This window comes from Aplidium turbinatum, chromosome 3, assembly GCF_918807975.1.
Source record: "Aplidium turbinatum chromosome 3, kaAplTurb1.1, whole genome shotgun sequence".
In the NCBI taxonomy this organism is placed as follows: domain Eukaryota; kingdom Metazoa; phylum Chordata; class Ascidiacea; order Aplousobranchia; family Polyclinidae; genus Aplidium; species Aplidium turbinatum.
The window spans coordinates 13772110-13786589 of NC_137474.1; the positions used below are offsets into that span (position 1 = coordinate 13772110).

Here is a 14480-nt window from a genome sequence, read left to right on the forward strand (position 1 = left end):
GTCAGAATTTGACCCGAACCTAATTTTCCTGAAAAGTCGCCTAAAAGTGGGACACCCTACTGTTTAGTGTTTATATATATGCAATCAACCCATTGAACGTGTCAACACTATTAGTTTTCTGGGCGTTCTGCTGAGCAAAAACTTGTCATGGAAACCCCACCCACATGCTATTCTTACTGCAAAAACTGCGGAAAATTTTTGGAGTGATGTGCAAGGTGCTTTTTCACAATATCATTTCTTCTGAATTCTGACAATAAAAAATAAATTGAATGGACATTATTCGTTTATTTCAATGAATGTTGCCAACTTCCGGCTGCTCCTGGCATTCCAAAGCAACATGAAGTTGGCTGCAAGATCACAACTTGACATTTTTTCAACACACCACTGGCTAAGATGGGTACAAATCATTATAAACTAAACGTTTGAGGTGGCAGCAACCCGACAAGTGTAGTCAACCGTTACCACCGTTGACAATCTCACATGAGAAGGAATAAAGAATTTATAGGGAGTATTTTCATGGAGAACGTCGGGTTGAAGTGAAATAGGAGTTTATAAACAACCAAATACATCCTTGCAATCAGCTGGTCTTGTTGGAAATATTACAAATCGCATTGCTCATCTTAGAATACAGAGTAGATGTCATTGTCAATCTTAAACAGCGGAGATCACCAGAATAACAAGAATGAAACATAGAAAAACATACGTATCATGTGTGAGTAATATGGCTGCCATTAAGCTGTATTTTAATTGTTGGAGCAAAAAATTATCTTCGGTGACGGCAGCACCTGAATCGAAAAAGTCAATGCGGTTCTTTATTTGAAATAGCAGAATTAATAGAACACAATTGTAAAAAAATCAATTTTGAACAATGTTCAATTTTTAAATGCTGTAGTAGCCTACATGCTAAAGTTTCAACGATCTTCAAATACAGGTTACAAGTTTTAAGTTGCTCAAACCTCAGCCCTAAAAGGTACAGTATTATCAGTTTATCACACATTATGCATCAATACATGGTCTTGGCTAGAGCCGCCAAGATGAAAGTATGTCGCCCTGACAAAAATGAAAGATTACATCAACAACATATAATATAACTGATGTGGCTGTTGTACAGTAAATGTACTAGGATATATACAGTTGTATGCCACATCGGATAAAGAAATGTAGGCATAATCTTAAGGAAATGCCGGAATTGCTCGGTAACTAATATAGACATATTTTCACAAGATTTTATCAATCAGCTTCGGGTTAAATAACTTAGGAAAAGGTTGCCAAATATTTGATGCTACGCGATTCCAATGCAGCGTTCGTGGTTTGGAATTATTCCAGCCAGCAAATCAGTTCTTTTTTACATTACTTCCACATCTACAGGCATTCAACCAACGTAAAAAGTACTGATTTTCTGAATGAGTAAAGTTTTAAACAAAAAGGATATGCAAAAATTGCAATTTTTACATCGTTTTAACATCTTCAAATAGCAACTTTTGTTGAGTAGGAAGGTATGGAGCGAAACTGCTTCCAAGACCTGAAATAACCCGCTTCATAAGCTACGAATAATAATCTTTCGTAAACTGCAATGACTCAAGCAACTGGGCTTAACTTGGTTGTTTCAGGCGATTTCCTTTGAGCAACTGTTGCAAGACATGAAGGAATGAGAGAACATTCCAGACAGCAAAATCCATAGTTTTAATATTGATTCAACGTCAGCAGACATTGAATCAATGTAAAAACGATGGATTTTGCTTCTGGGATGTCACAAAAAACAACGTAATCAAAAAACAAAATTTCATTACTTTTGGCTTAATTTAACATCAAATAAACCAACACAAAACCTGCTAATCAAGTCGCTGTTTCGGCCAATTTAATTTCGAAAGGTGTTTAGAATCAAAGTTAAGATGCAGACAAAACAATGTTAGTTCAACACAGTCAGGGCGACCTATGAACAGCAACCGCCGGACTTTGGCTTTGCTTCGTTGTTTTTCAAGTCGATTCGCTCTGGAAATTCGTTGTAGAGTTCGACGTCGGACTCTTGAAGCAAAGCCTGCTTGGCGACTGTTTGAAAGGCCTGTTCAACATTGATGTTGTCCTTGGCCGAGCATTCAAAGTAAGGTATTCCATTCTTGCTGTGACACCAGCCTTGTGCACGTTTGAAGGAAACCTAGTGTAAGAAGATGAGTGATTAACAATTGTTAAGAAAACATGCTGCTTACCTCAAGGCAGAAATTTGCTCTGATGTCATAATAACTAGAGACCGAGACAGGCTTTGAGATAACCTTGATTAAACTTGTGTAAACGATTCTCTGTATTTTGTTTCAAAGAAACCTGGTGTTCATCCCGCAACATCATAGTCTACAAGTTGCTATCAAACAGTTTATATAATGTGCCACGCTGAATGTCAGTGTATCAGTTATACATATACAAGTAATAGCTACATAAACTCACCACCCTGTTTTCCAAATCTATTTTGTTGCCAATCACCACAAAAGGGAAGTTTTCTGGGTCTCTTGGTGAGGCTTGTATCAAGAACTCATCTCGCCAGCTGTCCAAGGTCTTGAACGTGTTCAGCATTGTTACGTCATACACTAGTACGCAGCAGTCAGCGCCACGGTAGAAAGCGACACCTAGCGACTGAAATCTTTCTTGTCCGGCGGTGTCCCATATCTGAAGGCACATGGTTAAAAGTCTTCAAAAGCTCCGACGAATTGCTTCAAGGCGATTTCATAGCAAGGTTTCGCAACGAATCATTGATCTTATAACCGATATTCATGACGGAGTCACTGAGTCACATTAAATTGTAAGTTTTTAAGTAATGCTGAAACATTTCGCATAATCATACATTGCAATGTGAAAAAATGCCAGTTAAATCTATATCATGCAGAACATGACAATCTGGAAATGTCAGTAGAGTTTTCACTTTGCAGTTGGGTCATTTTAGCGTGAGATGATAATTTCTTCTACGCAAAGTGTCTCTTACTGAGTGGGTGTTGCAGCATGGTGTTGCAGTACAAAGATGGACAGGCAAGGACCTCGCACAATAATAGATTCAATAACGAATTGAAGACATGAAACCCATGTGCAGAAACAACATATGACCACAATTGAATTGCATCTTGGATTTTGACTGCATTTATATATATAAAAAAAGCATCCACTACTTTACAAGTACAGTATATATATTTTAGCAATCAACTTTACGAGTTGTGCATTTATGAACACATGCAAATTACTAGAGGGAATACAATGATAATTCGGATGTCATGAAATTGGAAATGAATTGACGTAACCCTAATAGCCCTCCCCGGTACCTGCATAGTGACAAGCCTGTCATCAACCATCACTTCTTTTGTGAGAAAATCCGCTCCAATCGTGGCTTTGTATTGATTGCTAAACTTCTTATTTACATATTGATTCATAAGCGACGTCTTGCCAACACTGAAAATTAATATGGATGTAATATGTAATATGTATTATGTATTAATATGTAAATCAGCCAGTGCGGCATTGCAAACAATACAGATATAACTGTATGATATATTTCAGCATATGAAGTACATTTTACAGTTGTCATTCTTGTGAAGAGTGATGGTTCTTGTTTTCTCAAATTAGATGTTTAGTTTTAAGAAAAGAATTCACTGCCTTCTTCTGGTAACTACAGGCTTAGTTATCATAGGATGTTAAAACAATAATCGGCTCTACTTCCGACATCTGTGGATGTCTAACTTGTGGCCAGAAAAAGAAACTTCATAACTACAGTAGATGCCTGGTGAACAGTTTCATTTTGTACCGGTTTATAATTTAATTTCATTGTGTTACAGGTGAGGATTTATATACGTTTGCTTGACATCATCAACACGAACTGTAAACGGGCAATGAACCAAATATCATCTGTTTCTATTGCATAATAAACGATAAACATACGTTGCAACACCCAGCGTTTGCTTACTAAGCGTTTCTTAAATCAGTACATACATATTAATTATTTGCCCAGCAAAGCTTCGCAAAAAAGACACCTACTAATTGTACATACCATAGTCTACTGTTGTGCAGGGATAACTATACGCAAAAATATAACTTTCATAATTTTTTGTTTGGCATATACACAGTTGTTAAAATATAGATTAAGTGGATGTCCACCATGTATGGAAGCTGAACAGCAGGGTAGAGAGAGCCCTGTTATGACACTCGAAAGAACACCAGTTCGACACCGCTTCAGAGTATGCAACTGTGTCTTTGGAAGGACACGTAAAAGCATGCCTGAAGGTGGACACAAAGATTGATTTCCTTATTTTACCATCTAGGCCTACTTAATAAAAAAAATTCAGTGACTGAGCATAAGCCTGGAAGAGACAAAAAAACTATATATGTCATTAAGAGTATTTATTGCCAAAAACACTGCTGTGGTAACACACATTCTTCCAAACATTGTGAAAAAATCTCTTAATCACATGCAAACTAAAACTGATGCATCAATGCCATGGTGTTATATTTTCTGACAAGAGAGTTTTTACTTCCTATAACCCATTCTCTATTTTATCTTTTCTACCGGTACAGTAGCAAAATTTCGTGGGTGATGTAAACAGAAATGTATTGAAAAAGCAGGGCTGGATGAAAATCATGGCTACCTTGCCCGGGTCTGCTACTATTCGGCGAGTGCCCTATTCGGCGAGTTCCCTATTCGGGTTTCCTATATTTGATTTACACATATAAGATAGCCTAACTATGATAGATAGATAACACAGATCAAACTTTTTTAACACATTGTAGTGGTCTCATCAGTACATTTATTATTGTTATTGTGGATGACACTATCATGTGTTGAAAGCGTTTGATGTATATATACAATTATTTTTTAGCATGTTTAAAAATAAATATTTTGAATCTGGTATATAATATAAATTATATACTTGGCTTTACATGTTTATAGTACAAAGTTAAAATTTATTTTTATTACAGATAAAAATATCATAAGACAGTAAAACAACTTACCCACTGTCTCCGAGAATAATAACTTTAAGCAAAACCTTTTTTCGAGATGCCATTTTGATTTTCAAATGTTATCTAAAGAAAATGGTAAAGTTATAATCAAAGCATTAAGACAATTCTTTTGAAGAATTAAGGTAATACGTTTTGACAGACAGTGCATTAAAAATCAGACAATCATATTTTTTAAATAAATTGACAACGCAAATCACACATTAATTGGTCACAAAAGAATTTAACTTTAAACATTCCAAAAACAAGACTAACTATCATTAAGGTGGAAAAAAATACTGTTTAGTTGTTGCAAAATGCTCGGATACTGCTAAAACCGAACACCCTCGGATACTGCTAAAACTCTAAGAACAAATGCTCGGATACTGCTAAAACCGTAAAAAAAAATTATACCAACTACATAACATATATGTATTCCATTTACGTCAACACTTTTGCAATGTTATCTCAATACAAACCTCACAAAGTAATCTTGTAATCGCTAATTGCACTTCACAATATCACAGTAAAAACAGTTTTCTATCACACAAATGTTAACTCGACAAACAAAATTTAATAAATGTACAGGGATTATAAGAGAGTTCCTAAATGTCTAAAGCAATAATCTGTGAATAAACAAATATAAATAGTAGGTCTATAGTTCCATGCATCCTTTGAACAAACTGATTTTCATAATCTATGAAGAAAAAATTGTGTGATTACTAATTCACTAGAGATATGATTATATAATATACAATTCTTTGACCAAAAACATTAAATTTTCACTATAAATTGCAATTTGGACAAATAGCCTAACACAGACCGGAATGGCCCGTTTCGGTGAGTCCGATCCCTTAACGGGAGATTTTTTCAATTTTTTTTTTAAATTATTGGGTACCATAGCCTAATTATTATTGCCGTTTTAGGGTTAGGGGTTAGAGGTTAGGGGTTAGAGATTAGGAACTCACCGAATCAGACTCACCGAATCGGACTCACCGAATAGTAGCAGACCCAACACAGACAGCAAAGAAAAAGCTTTTTTGTTTGGATTTTATGAAACTATTTAGGGTATTTTGGGTGCTGAATCTCAATTTTAGCTAAGATTTCTTTTATCACATGCACAATTGCACATCAGAGAGCGATGGTGAGAGCAATGTGTGGTGTGAAGCTGATGGACAAAGGAATACCGAAGAACTTACAAACTTGCTTGGATTGAATGAGAATGTTGATAAGTTGGAGTGAGGTGGTATGGGCATGTTTTGAGAAGGGATGAAGATGATGTTTTGAGAAGAGCGCTGGAGTTGCAAGTGGAGGGTGGTAGAAAACAAGGAAAAACCAAGAAAATGTGGAAAAGGCAAGTTGAGGAGGAAAGCAGCAAGGTGGGCTTGACCAGATACATTAGACAGATCGATGTGGAAGCAGGGTGTGAAGGCAATTGCGGCACTTGGACGTGAATTCTGCCACCCTCGGTAACGGGGGCATCCCCGGACTAAAACTGGACTACTACTACTACTACATCAGATAAATTTTGACATTATGATAACAAAAAGTTATTATTATTATTACCTTCCTTTAAGCAAACAGCATGAGGCAAATTCAACAGTCTAACTCAGGGCTACTCAATAGGGTGGTCCTTATTTTTTAACTTTTGAAATTGTTTGGTCTCATCCTCCCAAAAGGTTCCATTTTAGATAAAAACACCCTGTGTGAAATATTTTTGTAAAGTATTAATGTTTAGAGGTTCCCTAAGGCCCTTGAAAATTTCCCATACACTATGCATAGAGGGCGTGATGTGGTATGGAACAAACTTTTTGAAACACCTCCAAACAACTTTGTGCAGAACTGCAGATGTGAACACATCTGAAAGCACTCTTAGTCACAGTATTTTAAACAGCAATCAGAAGACATAATTGTTCCACTCTAAGACATAAACGTATATTGCACAATTCTCACAAGACGCAGTTGTGTTATTAGGAGACACAATAGTATTGTTACAAGACACAATTGTACTTTAGTTCACAATGAAAGTAAGGAACTGCAGCAGTCAGTGTATCTTGTCAGTGGAGCATCAATCACTCAATGCTCAGACATCAGTTAGCTTAGTGAATACTGAATCGTGATTCAAGATCAGTTGACTCGAGTTTGGTATAACAGTTATGTTGAGTGTATGATATAGCTTATCTTAGAACAGCTACTTTATACACAGTGTAATATTTTAGCAGTTTGCCATGCAATCAAGCACTGGGGTCTGGAGGAAAACGTACAAGCAATGTGCTTTGACACAACTAGCTCAAATACCGGCCGTATAAATGGAACCTGTGTCATTATCGAGCAGACTCTTGGTCATTCAAGATCTACTGTATTTGGCATGTCGGTCGCCATCATATCATAAAGCGACCTTTAAAAAGGCAATGTCAACAACCTCTGCACCAGATGTTCTGCTCTTTAAACGGTTCAAGGAGCAGTAGGAGTACATAGCTCAAGAGAATTTTGAAGATTTTTCCACTGATGAAGAAGCTGCAGCTGGTGTTAAATATCAAGGATGACCTTATTCAGTTCATTCATGTTAGTTCAGGCCCTTAGGGGAATCCTTAGGCTAAACGTGTTACTTTTTTGCAGTTGGTCAACCCAACTTTGATTTTAGTGGGTGCCGCAACTTTTTGGGTCACGTGATCACCTCCAAATTGGGGATTTCCCCATAAATCACGTTTTGACTCTTTTTACGGCATTTTTGTGTAATTGCATAGTTGATTTTTTGCATATTTTAACTTAAAAAGCACACACAAATAAGTGAGACAAAACAAACACAAAATAGTTTGATTGATGACATCATTATGATGTCATCCTCTCTGAAACAAATCTATCAAACTCGCACTAAAATGATTTTGAACTACTGCAGTGCAAGATTACCATACAAAGGAGCAGTATTTTTTTAAGGTGTTTTGGGGGACCGAAACGGTCCCACAAATTTTTCCAGCGGTTTCCCAAAATTTGGACTTGCAACTACAGTAGAAAAGTAATGGTTGTTTCTCGCTATGTCTTAAGCAAATATGGCTACTTTTTGGTATTTAAATGAAACACTTGTGGTCTCTTAAAACTACTTAGCGGTCACCCAAACCAAACCTTAAAAAAACCTGCAAAGGAGCATTAATTTTTCCAAGCAAAATATTTTCTGAAGATCAGCACTCAAAAGTGGATATACATGTATTTACATAAGACATACATCAGTTCCCCGCCAAAACTTTATATTTGCAGCACTTTTATTGAACATTTGTGCAGTCATGTACACAGTCGCAATGACGACCATCATGGTGTTTCACTTTAAAGGTGACATCAAAAAAGCTTAAAGCAGCATAATCTTGTCATACAGAAAATGCTATCCTAATTGTGCGCATGACTATATGTATATGCACAATGCACATGTATGCGTAATAAAAGCACAGTAAACAAGAAATTTTTTAGATGGAAATGAACACATATTTGTATGGAGCCGAAGATATAGCCACTCCATAATCTATATAGCTCCATAAAATATTGCTTTTCCCACACAAAAGAACTCACCAACGGTATTTCAATTGCATTTAGTCACAGGCTTACAGCATACTGAGATATGGTGTACCGGTAGCATAAAGCTTGTATATATATTTAAACCATTATTTGCCATTTTACTAAAACTTGCAGACATGTTACAAGACAAACCGCACAGGATGTTTTTGGTCAGCACTTTAATATTAAGTAGCCATAACGATTGTGCAGACAAGTGACATAATTGCCTAATGATTGCACTGCAAACACAATAAAAAGTGAGATAAATATAGCCACTTCCTTATGGGGGGTGCAATTGTTCAAAAAATTGCTGGTCATTCCAGCCAATAGAAAATAGTTGCTGATGAGTGATGATCATGATTGTGTAGTTAAAGTGGATAAAAAAAATTGTTTAAAGCAGAAGCACACTTTGATGCAAATCATTAACATTTCAAGCAAATCAAAAAATTTAATGCAAATAATAGTTTAAAAATTATTTTATTTATAGGCTCTCCTATGGCTATAGTATAAAGTCCAATGCGTGACTGGCAGGGGCAGCCGCAATGATAACATGTAAAGCCTGCCACCGGTGATGGTGGAGAGTTTCTGACAGTTTTGTCTATTGCGACACTTTTCCTCTTGATTGATGATACGCGTTCCCTCATACGTGGAGACGGCATCAAGCACAATTGGACAGTGAGCCTTCACAAATCTCTATCTTCAGGAAGATTTATCCAATGCCGAGTGTTTAAGTTACAAAATTTCAGTGATTTTAAGTGTCTTTAAAGCGCTTCTTGGGGGCACCAACATTGCAGTGGCCCATGGAAAGCTCTCCATATGAAGTGATATCTTGACTGCCTTTCAAATCTTTTATTAACTGACGAAAGTGGCACAACAACTTTTCCCTTATGTTCTGTTTTTTGATCTTCATAAAATGCATAATCATCTGGTGCCATCCCTAAGCCATATTGAATTTCCAATTGCTTTCTTTGTTTTTCATCGCAGCAAAAGATGTTAAAAAGCTTAACATCTTGCAAGAAAGTGGTTTCCAGTTCTTTATTATCAGTTATTTTAACATCAGTTGATTGACTTTTTGGGCAATAGTCAACTCATGAATGGAAAATACATTGCACTCAACCCACCTGTCATGTATATTATATATATAGCTCCTTTGCACCTAAGATTCGAGCCTTTTCCAACTTTCAAAAATGATCAAAGTTAAGCATACACTCAATCACTTGTCATTCAGTTGGGATTAATCCAGAAGGAAAACTATTTACGTTTAACACTTTGAAAAACTTCTCCACCGTGCAACTTTTTACAAGTAACAACAGACTTGGATCTTTTTCTTGTTAGCATAATGTTTCAGCTGTAACTAAATTAACTAGCTTAATTAGATAAACAAGAAGATACCTTCTTATCCACCAAGTTTATGAGGTAAAAGTTTGTGATGATGCAACATTGCCAAAGCTTATTGATATTCATGGGATGATGCAATATACGCCTAATGAAAGTTTAATCGTTCTCGCTACAAAGCAAAATAATGCTAGATTGATATATATATGTATAAATAAAAGTCAACTGATAGGTCTGCCAAACAAGATTTTGTTGTTGAAGCAGAAATGTAACAAATTGTAACATGCATTAATACCTACAAATTGGCATTTCAAACTTGGTAATACCAATTGACACTTAATGACGCTCTAAAAATCAATAATTTGCTTGTAACTTTTTTTTAGTACATTTTTAAGACAGAGTTCTATGGAGACAAGATAGAAACATGTTACTTCTGCAGCATTTAAGCTAAAAACTAGCTTTCTAGCGGTTATCGAGATAGCCTACGGCAAAATTAGCTATTTTCAGCTCGTTTGGTGAAATTGCACAGCCACTAGAGGGTGCAAGAACCCAAAATCATGATAGAAGTATTTCATTTGATATTTGGGGCCATATATCAAGACCACTTTTTGAAATTCAACTTTTTTTATTTTTCACTCCACCCTAATATTGGAGAGTCTGTGATTCCCTATCCTGGAAATATTGCCGACCCAATGTAGTTGTCTTATTAACAGAGATGATTCAATGCTACAGGTTGAACTTCAGTGTCTGGGACATGCTTGCTCCAGTGAATGTTCAGAATAAGTCTGAGGCAAAGCTAGTGAAAACGTTGAAAAAAACTTGAAAAGACAAAAAATTTGAAAAAGAAAATCTTTGCAATTTCAAAACAAACACGTGAGTGGCCTTTTTCTTCCACACCTCTATTTTCACTACGTTCCATACGCACTACTACGAAGCAGCTGCGGAGCTAGAAATAGCATGCTTGAAACAAAAACTCCAGCAAAGTTCATGTTGTAATATCACAGAGATTGGTAAAATGAAAAAAATTCCGATTGCCAACTTATGAAGAAAAATGCTTTGATTGTTTGTTTTTTTTTTTATATCTTTATCCTGCATTGCGGGAAAGCGGACTTGAGCGCTATGCATCTGTGTACGCCTTCCGACGTACACCTGACCTACGCTACAGCCGGCAGCAATGTCTGTTTCTTGTTGTCTACTCTACTTATGACTTAATGTACATGCTCTGGGAAGATTGCTGACAACATTGTGTTGTGTAACACAGAATTAATACACTGTGTCAAGTTTAACCAGAATTGTAAACAGTTGGTGAGATTGTATCAGTGGTAATGTACATTGCAGCCTACATTCCCTGCTATACTGCTCATTTACAATAAACCTTTTTTTAGCAGATTGGTTAAGCATATCAATCGGATACCGTAATAGTAGGCTATCAAAACATCTGACAAATAAGCAACACGATTAACTGATATCATCTGTATGTCACGGGTGCAACCTAATTCGTGCCATGAACAATTCGTACCTTGAAAAGATTGAGAGAAAAAATTTAAAAAAGCCGAAGTCGTTGATTGCAGTTTCCGCAAACATTTTAAAAGGGTTAGGGTTGATCGAAGTTTCTGCAATTACTTTAAAAAGGTTAGGGTGTTTCCGCAAACAAACAAACTTAAAAGATCAAAAGAAAAAAAATAAAACAAAGCCAAAGTCGCTGATCGCAGTTTCCGTTTTTCCGCAGTTTCCGCAAAGATTTTAAAAGGCTTAGGGATGATCGGAGTTTCCGCAAACATCTTAAAAGGGTTAGGGGTTAGGGTTGATCGGAGTTTCCACAAACATTTTAAAATTTCTGGTAACGATTCTAAGAGTTTTTGTTTGTTTGCGGAAAATTTTAAAATGTTAGCGGAAACTGCGATCAGCGACTTCGGCTTTTTTTAATTTTTTCTCTCAATCTTTTCAAGGTACGAACTGACGGTACGAATTGTTCATGGTACAAATTAGGTTGCATCCGTATGTCACAATTTTTACTTTCAAGCTAAAAGATAGACTGAAATCACTCGAAACAAACTTACTGCACAATTAAGTTTATTTCTTGTAATTAACATGCTTTTATTGTGAGTTCAATTTTGTAACACATACAGTAAATAAATCAAAGAAATATGCATAGCCTACAACCGAAGGCTAAAGTACTCAGTCAGTTGCTTCCACTTTATACCATACTTCACATATCATGAGTGAGCTGCATTTCTTTCTGATACTCTATCAAACAAATTATCCACTTTTTGAATGAAAACAGACTAGTTTATTTTGAACTGAAAATTACACAGCAAAGCCAATGACAAAGTAATTTCAAGCTCAAAAAAAAATAGTCTAGCTGTTTCAGCATAACTAGCAAGAAAACAAAATTTTTCATTGTTAATCGCTTAACTGGACAACGACATTCAATTTTTGAACTAATCTCAGATAGCATAATCACTTCAAGTTTAAAACTGCATAATCATTTTGGAAAATCCAACATGACAAAAAGTTGAGAGAATCAGTTTATCAAAGCTTTTTGTCTGTGGTTTTACGTCATAAGTCACGGGACCAAATTATTTGGAGCATGCAATTTTTATTGCATAAGTTTGTAGCGAATTGGAATTTTCAACTTGTTTAGTTTGAGTCTAGTTTGACTTGCCTTCACAGTAATGTATAAACAATTATTGCGTCTTATTTAGTCAAATCAGTAACTTAGTTACATTAATTTTTCAATACTGTACCCCTACTGGCTTTTTCACTTCTACCAGCGTTTTGCCCAAGGATATCTAAAGAAGGGGATACGAAGGCTTGTAGCGATTGCCTTATTCTCACGACACTACAAGCAGAGCCACTATATAGTGTATAGTGTATATATATATATATGTATATATATATATATATGTGTATATATATATATAGTGTATATATTGCTACAAGGGCGGTTGCAATGTTGTACGTTGACAGCGTCAACTTTTGTTGGCGCTGAGGCTAGCGCCGTCAGTTATTTTGCCGATTTTAAAAGTCACGCGCTATGCGTCATTTTTTGTTTTCATGGAAAATCTCGTTTCACAATCGAGTTTCACAATGTATTCTGGCCAGCGCGACTCATCCGAATTACTCGCTTTTGCGTTGGTTGAAATGGCTACCTGGAATACAAGCGGAAGAAGGTCGCGAAATGGGGATCACCAGTGACGATCGGTGACGGAAAGCAAGAAAAGCAGTGCTTACCTGAGCAAAAACTATGCAAAATCTAATAACTGAATTCTAGGTTTAACTTCTTATTATTTTTATCACGTCTATTTTAACTTGAAAATTACTGTATTCGTGACTAGAATTACTCGTAACGCTTGTGAGTACCGTAGTCTAAGTCCTCACCAAACTGCATGTCTTGCCTATAAATGCCAATTAACACAAACACTCCTGTCAGAAACAACCACTGAGGCTCCAGGGAAATCAACTATCAAAGTTGCTTTCCCCAGGTTAAAAAATGTCAAAAAACGCCTTCGTTTTATCCAATCCTCAATCGTTTTGCAAAACGTCACCAGCTGCTTAGCCAATCAGATGTGTTATGGTTAGAGTTGCTTTCCCAGTGACGTCAATGCGTACATTCGCTAGAGCAGCTAGACTAACTCGTCAGAATGGTCTCTCGTCACGGTACACAGCCATGGATCACGGAATTAGCCATGGATTCTAATTCAGTGATCCATGACACAGCACAGCATCATAATGCCGAAAAGCTTGTTGCTGTTTTTTTGATGTCTCCTCGCCATGTACTTTAGCCAACTAGCTTTCATAGTCATGCCTTTGCCCTTTTTATAGCGTTGATATAACGTTACTTCGCCAATGAACGTTTAGGTGCGGATGCAATATTTAGTTCGTTAAGCTTCTATACGCAGGAGGCAAACTTATCCAGCTTTTTGTACAAATTACTTGCGGTTGTAATGTTGAGCCCTAAGTGTTAGTTTTTGTAGTGTAGGCCTAACTGAATATCTGAGAATGAACATTCATGACGAATTAAATATTTAGACAAATATTATTCCATGTCTAACACTGGATTTTGGTCCTGCAACGTTAAAATTAAGATTGTTCATGACTTCTAAACATTAAATGGCAGTGACGATCGGTGAGGGAAAGCAAGGAAAGCAGTGCTTACCTGAGCGAAAACTATGCAAAATATAATGACTGAATTCTAGGTTTAACTTCTTATTATTTTTATCAAGTCTATTTTAACTTGAAAATTACTGTGTTCGTGACTAGAATTACTCGTAACTCTTGTGAGTATCTAAGTCCTCACCAAACCGCATTTCTTGCTTATAAATGCGAATTAACGCAAACGCTTTTGTCAGAAACCATCACTGAAGCTCCAGGGAAATCAACTTTCAAAAGTGCTTACCTTACATTGAAAAACGCCTTCGTTTTATCCAATCCTCAATCGTTTTGCAAAACGACACCAGCTGCTTAGCCAATCAGATGTGTTATCTGGTGTTATGGTTAAACTTGCTTTCCCAGTGACGTCAATGCGTATCTCATAGCGGCTGCTTTTGGTTTCAGGCGAAAGGAATACAGCCTCTACGCATGAGTGATTTTCGGGCTTGTAACTATAGGCTACTGAGTACGCTGAAAAT

General features: G+C 36.4%; 1 protein-coding gene across 1 annotated transcript; it reads right to left on the reverse strand.

Moving 5' to 3' along the window:
• Positions 1-798: 798 nt before the first annotated feature.
• Positions 799-5590, reverse strand: LOC145766360 (ras-related protein Rab-7a-like). The gene is made up of 5 exons (XM_082578056.1): positions 5448-5590; positions 4984-5055; positions 3303-3429; positions 2440-2658; positions 799-2155 (listed from the first exon to the last, which is right to left on the reverse strand). Exons 2-5 carry the CDS (start codon positions 5034-5036, stop codon positions 1934-1936), a joined length of 621 nt encoding a protein of 206 aa, XP_082434182.1. The 5' UTR covers positions 5037-5055; positions 5448-5590; the 3' UTR covers positions 799-1933.
• Between the last annotated feature and the right edge of the window lie 8890 nt (positions 5591-14480).

Bases quoted from the DNA above. Each gene is read 5' to 3' on its own strand.
- LOC145766360 (XM_082578056.1), bottom strand. From the start codon at position 5,036: ATGGCATCTCGAAAAAAGGTTTTGCTTAAAGTTATTATTCTCGGAGAC. The intron at 3,430-4,983 runs GTAAGTTGTTTT...ATTAATTTTCAG, and splicing joins ATTATTCTCGGAGACAGTGG to TGTTGGCAAGACGTCGCTTA. The intron at 2,659-3,302 runs GTACCGGGGAGG...ATGTGCCTTCAG, and splicing joins ACAGGCTTGTCACTATGCAG to ATATGGGACACCGCCGGACA.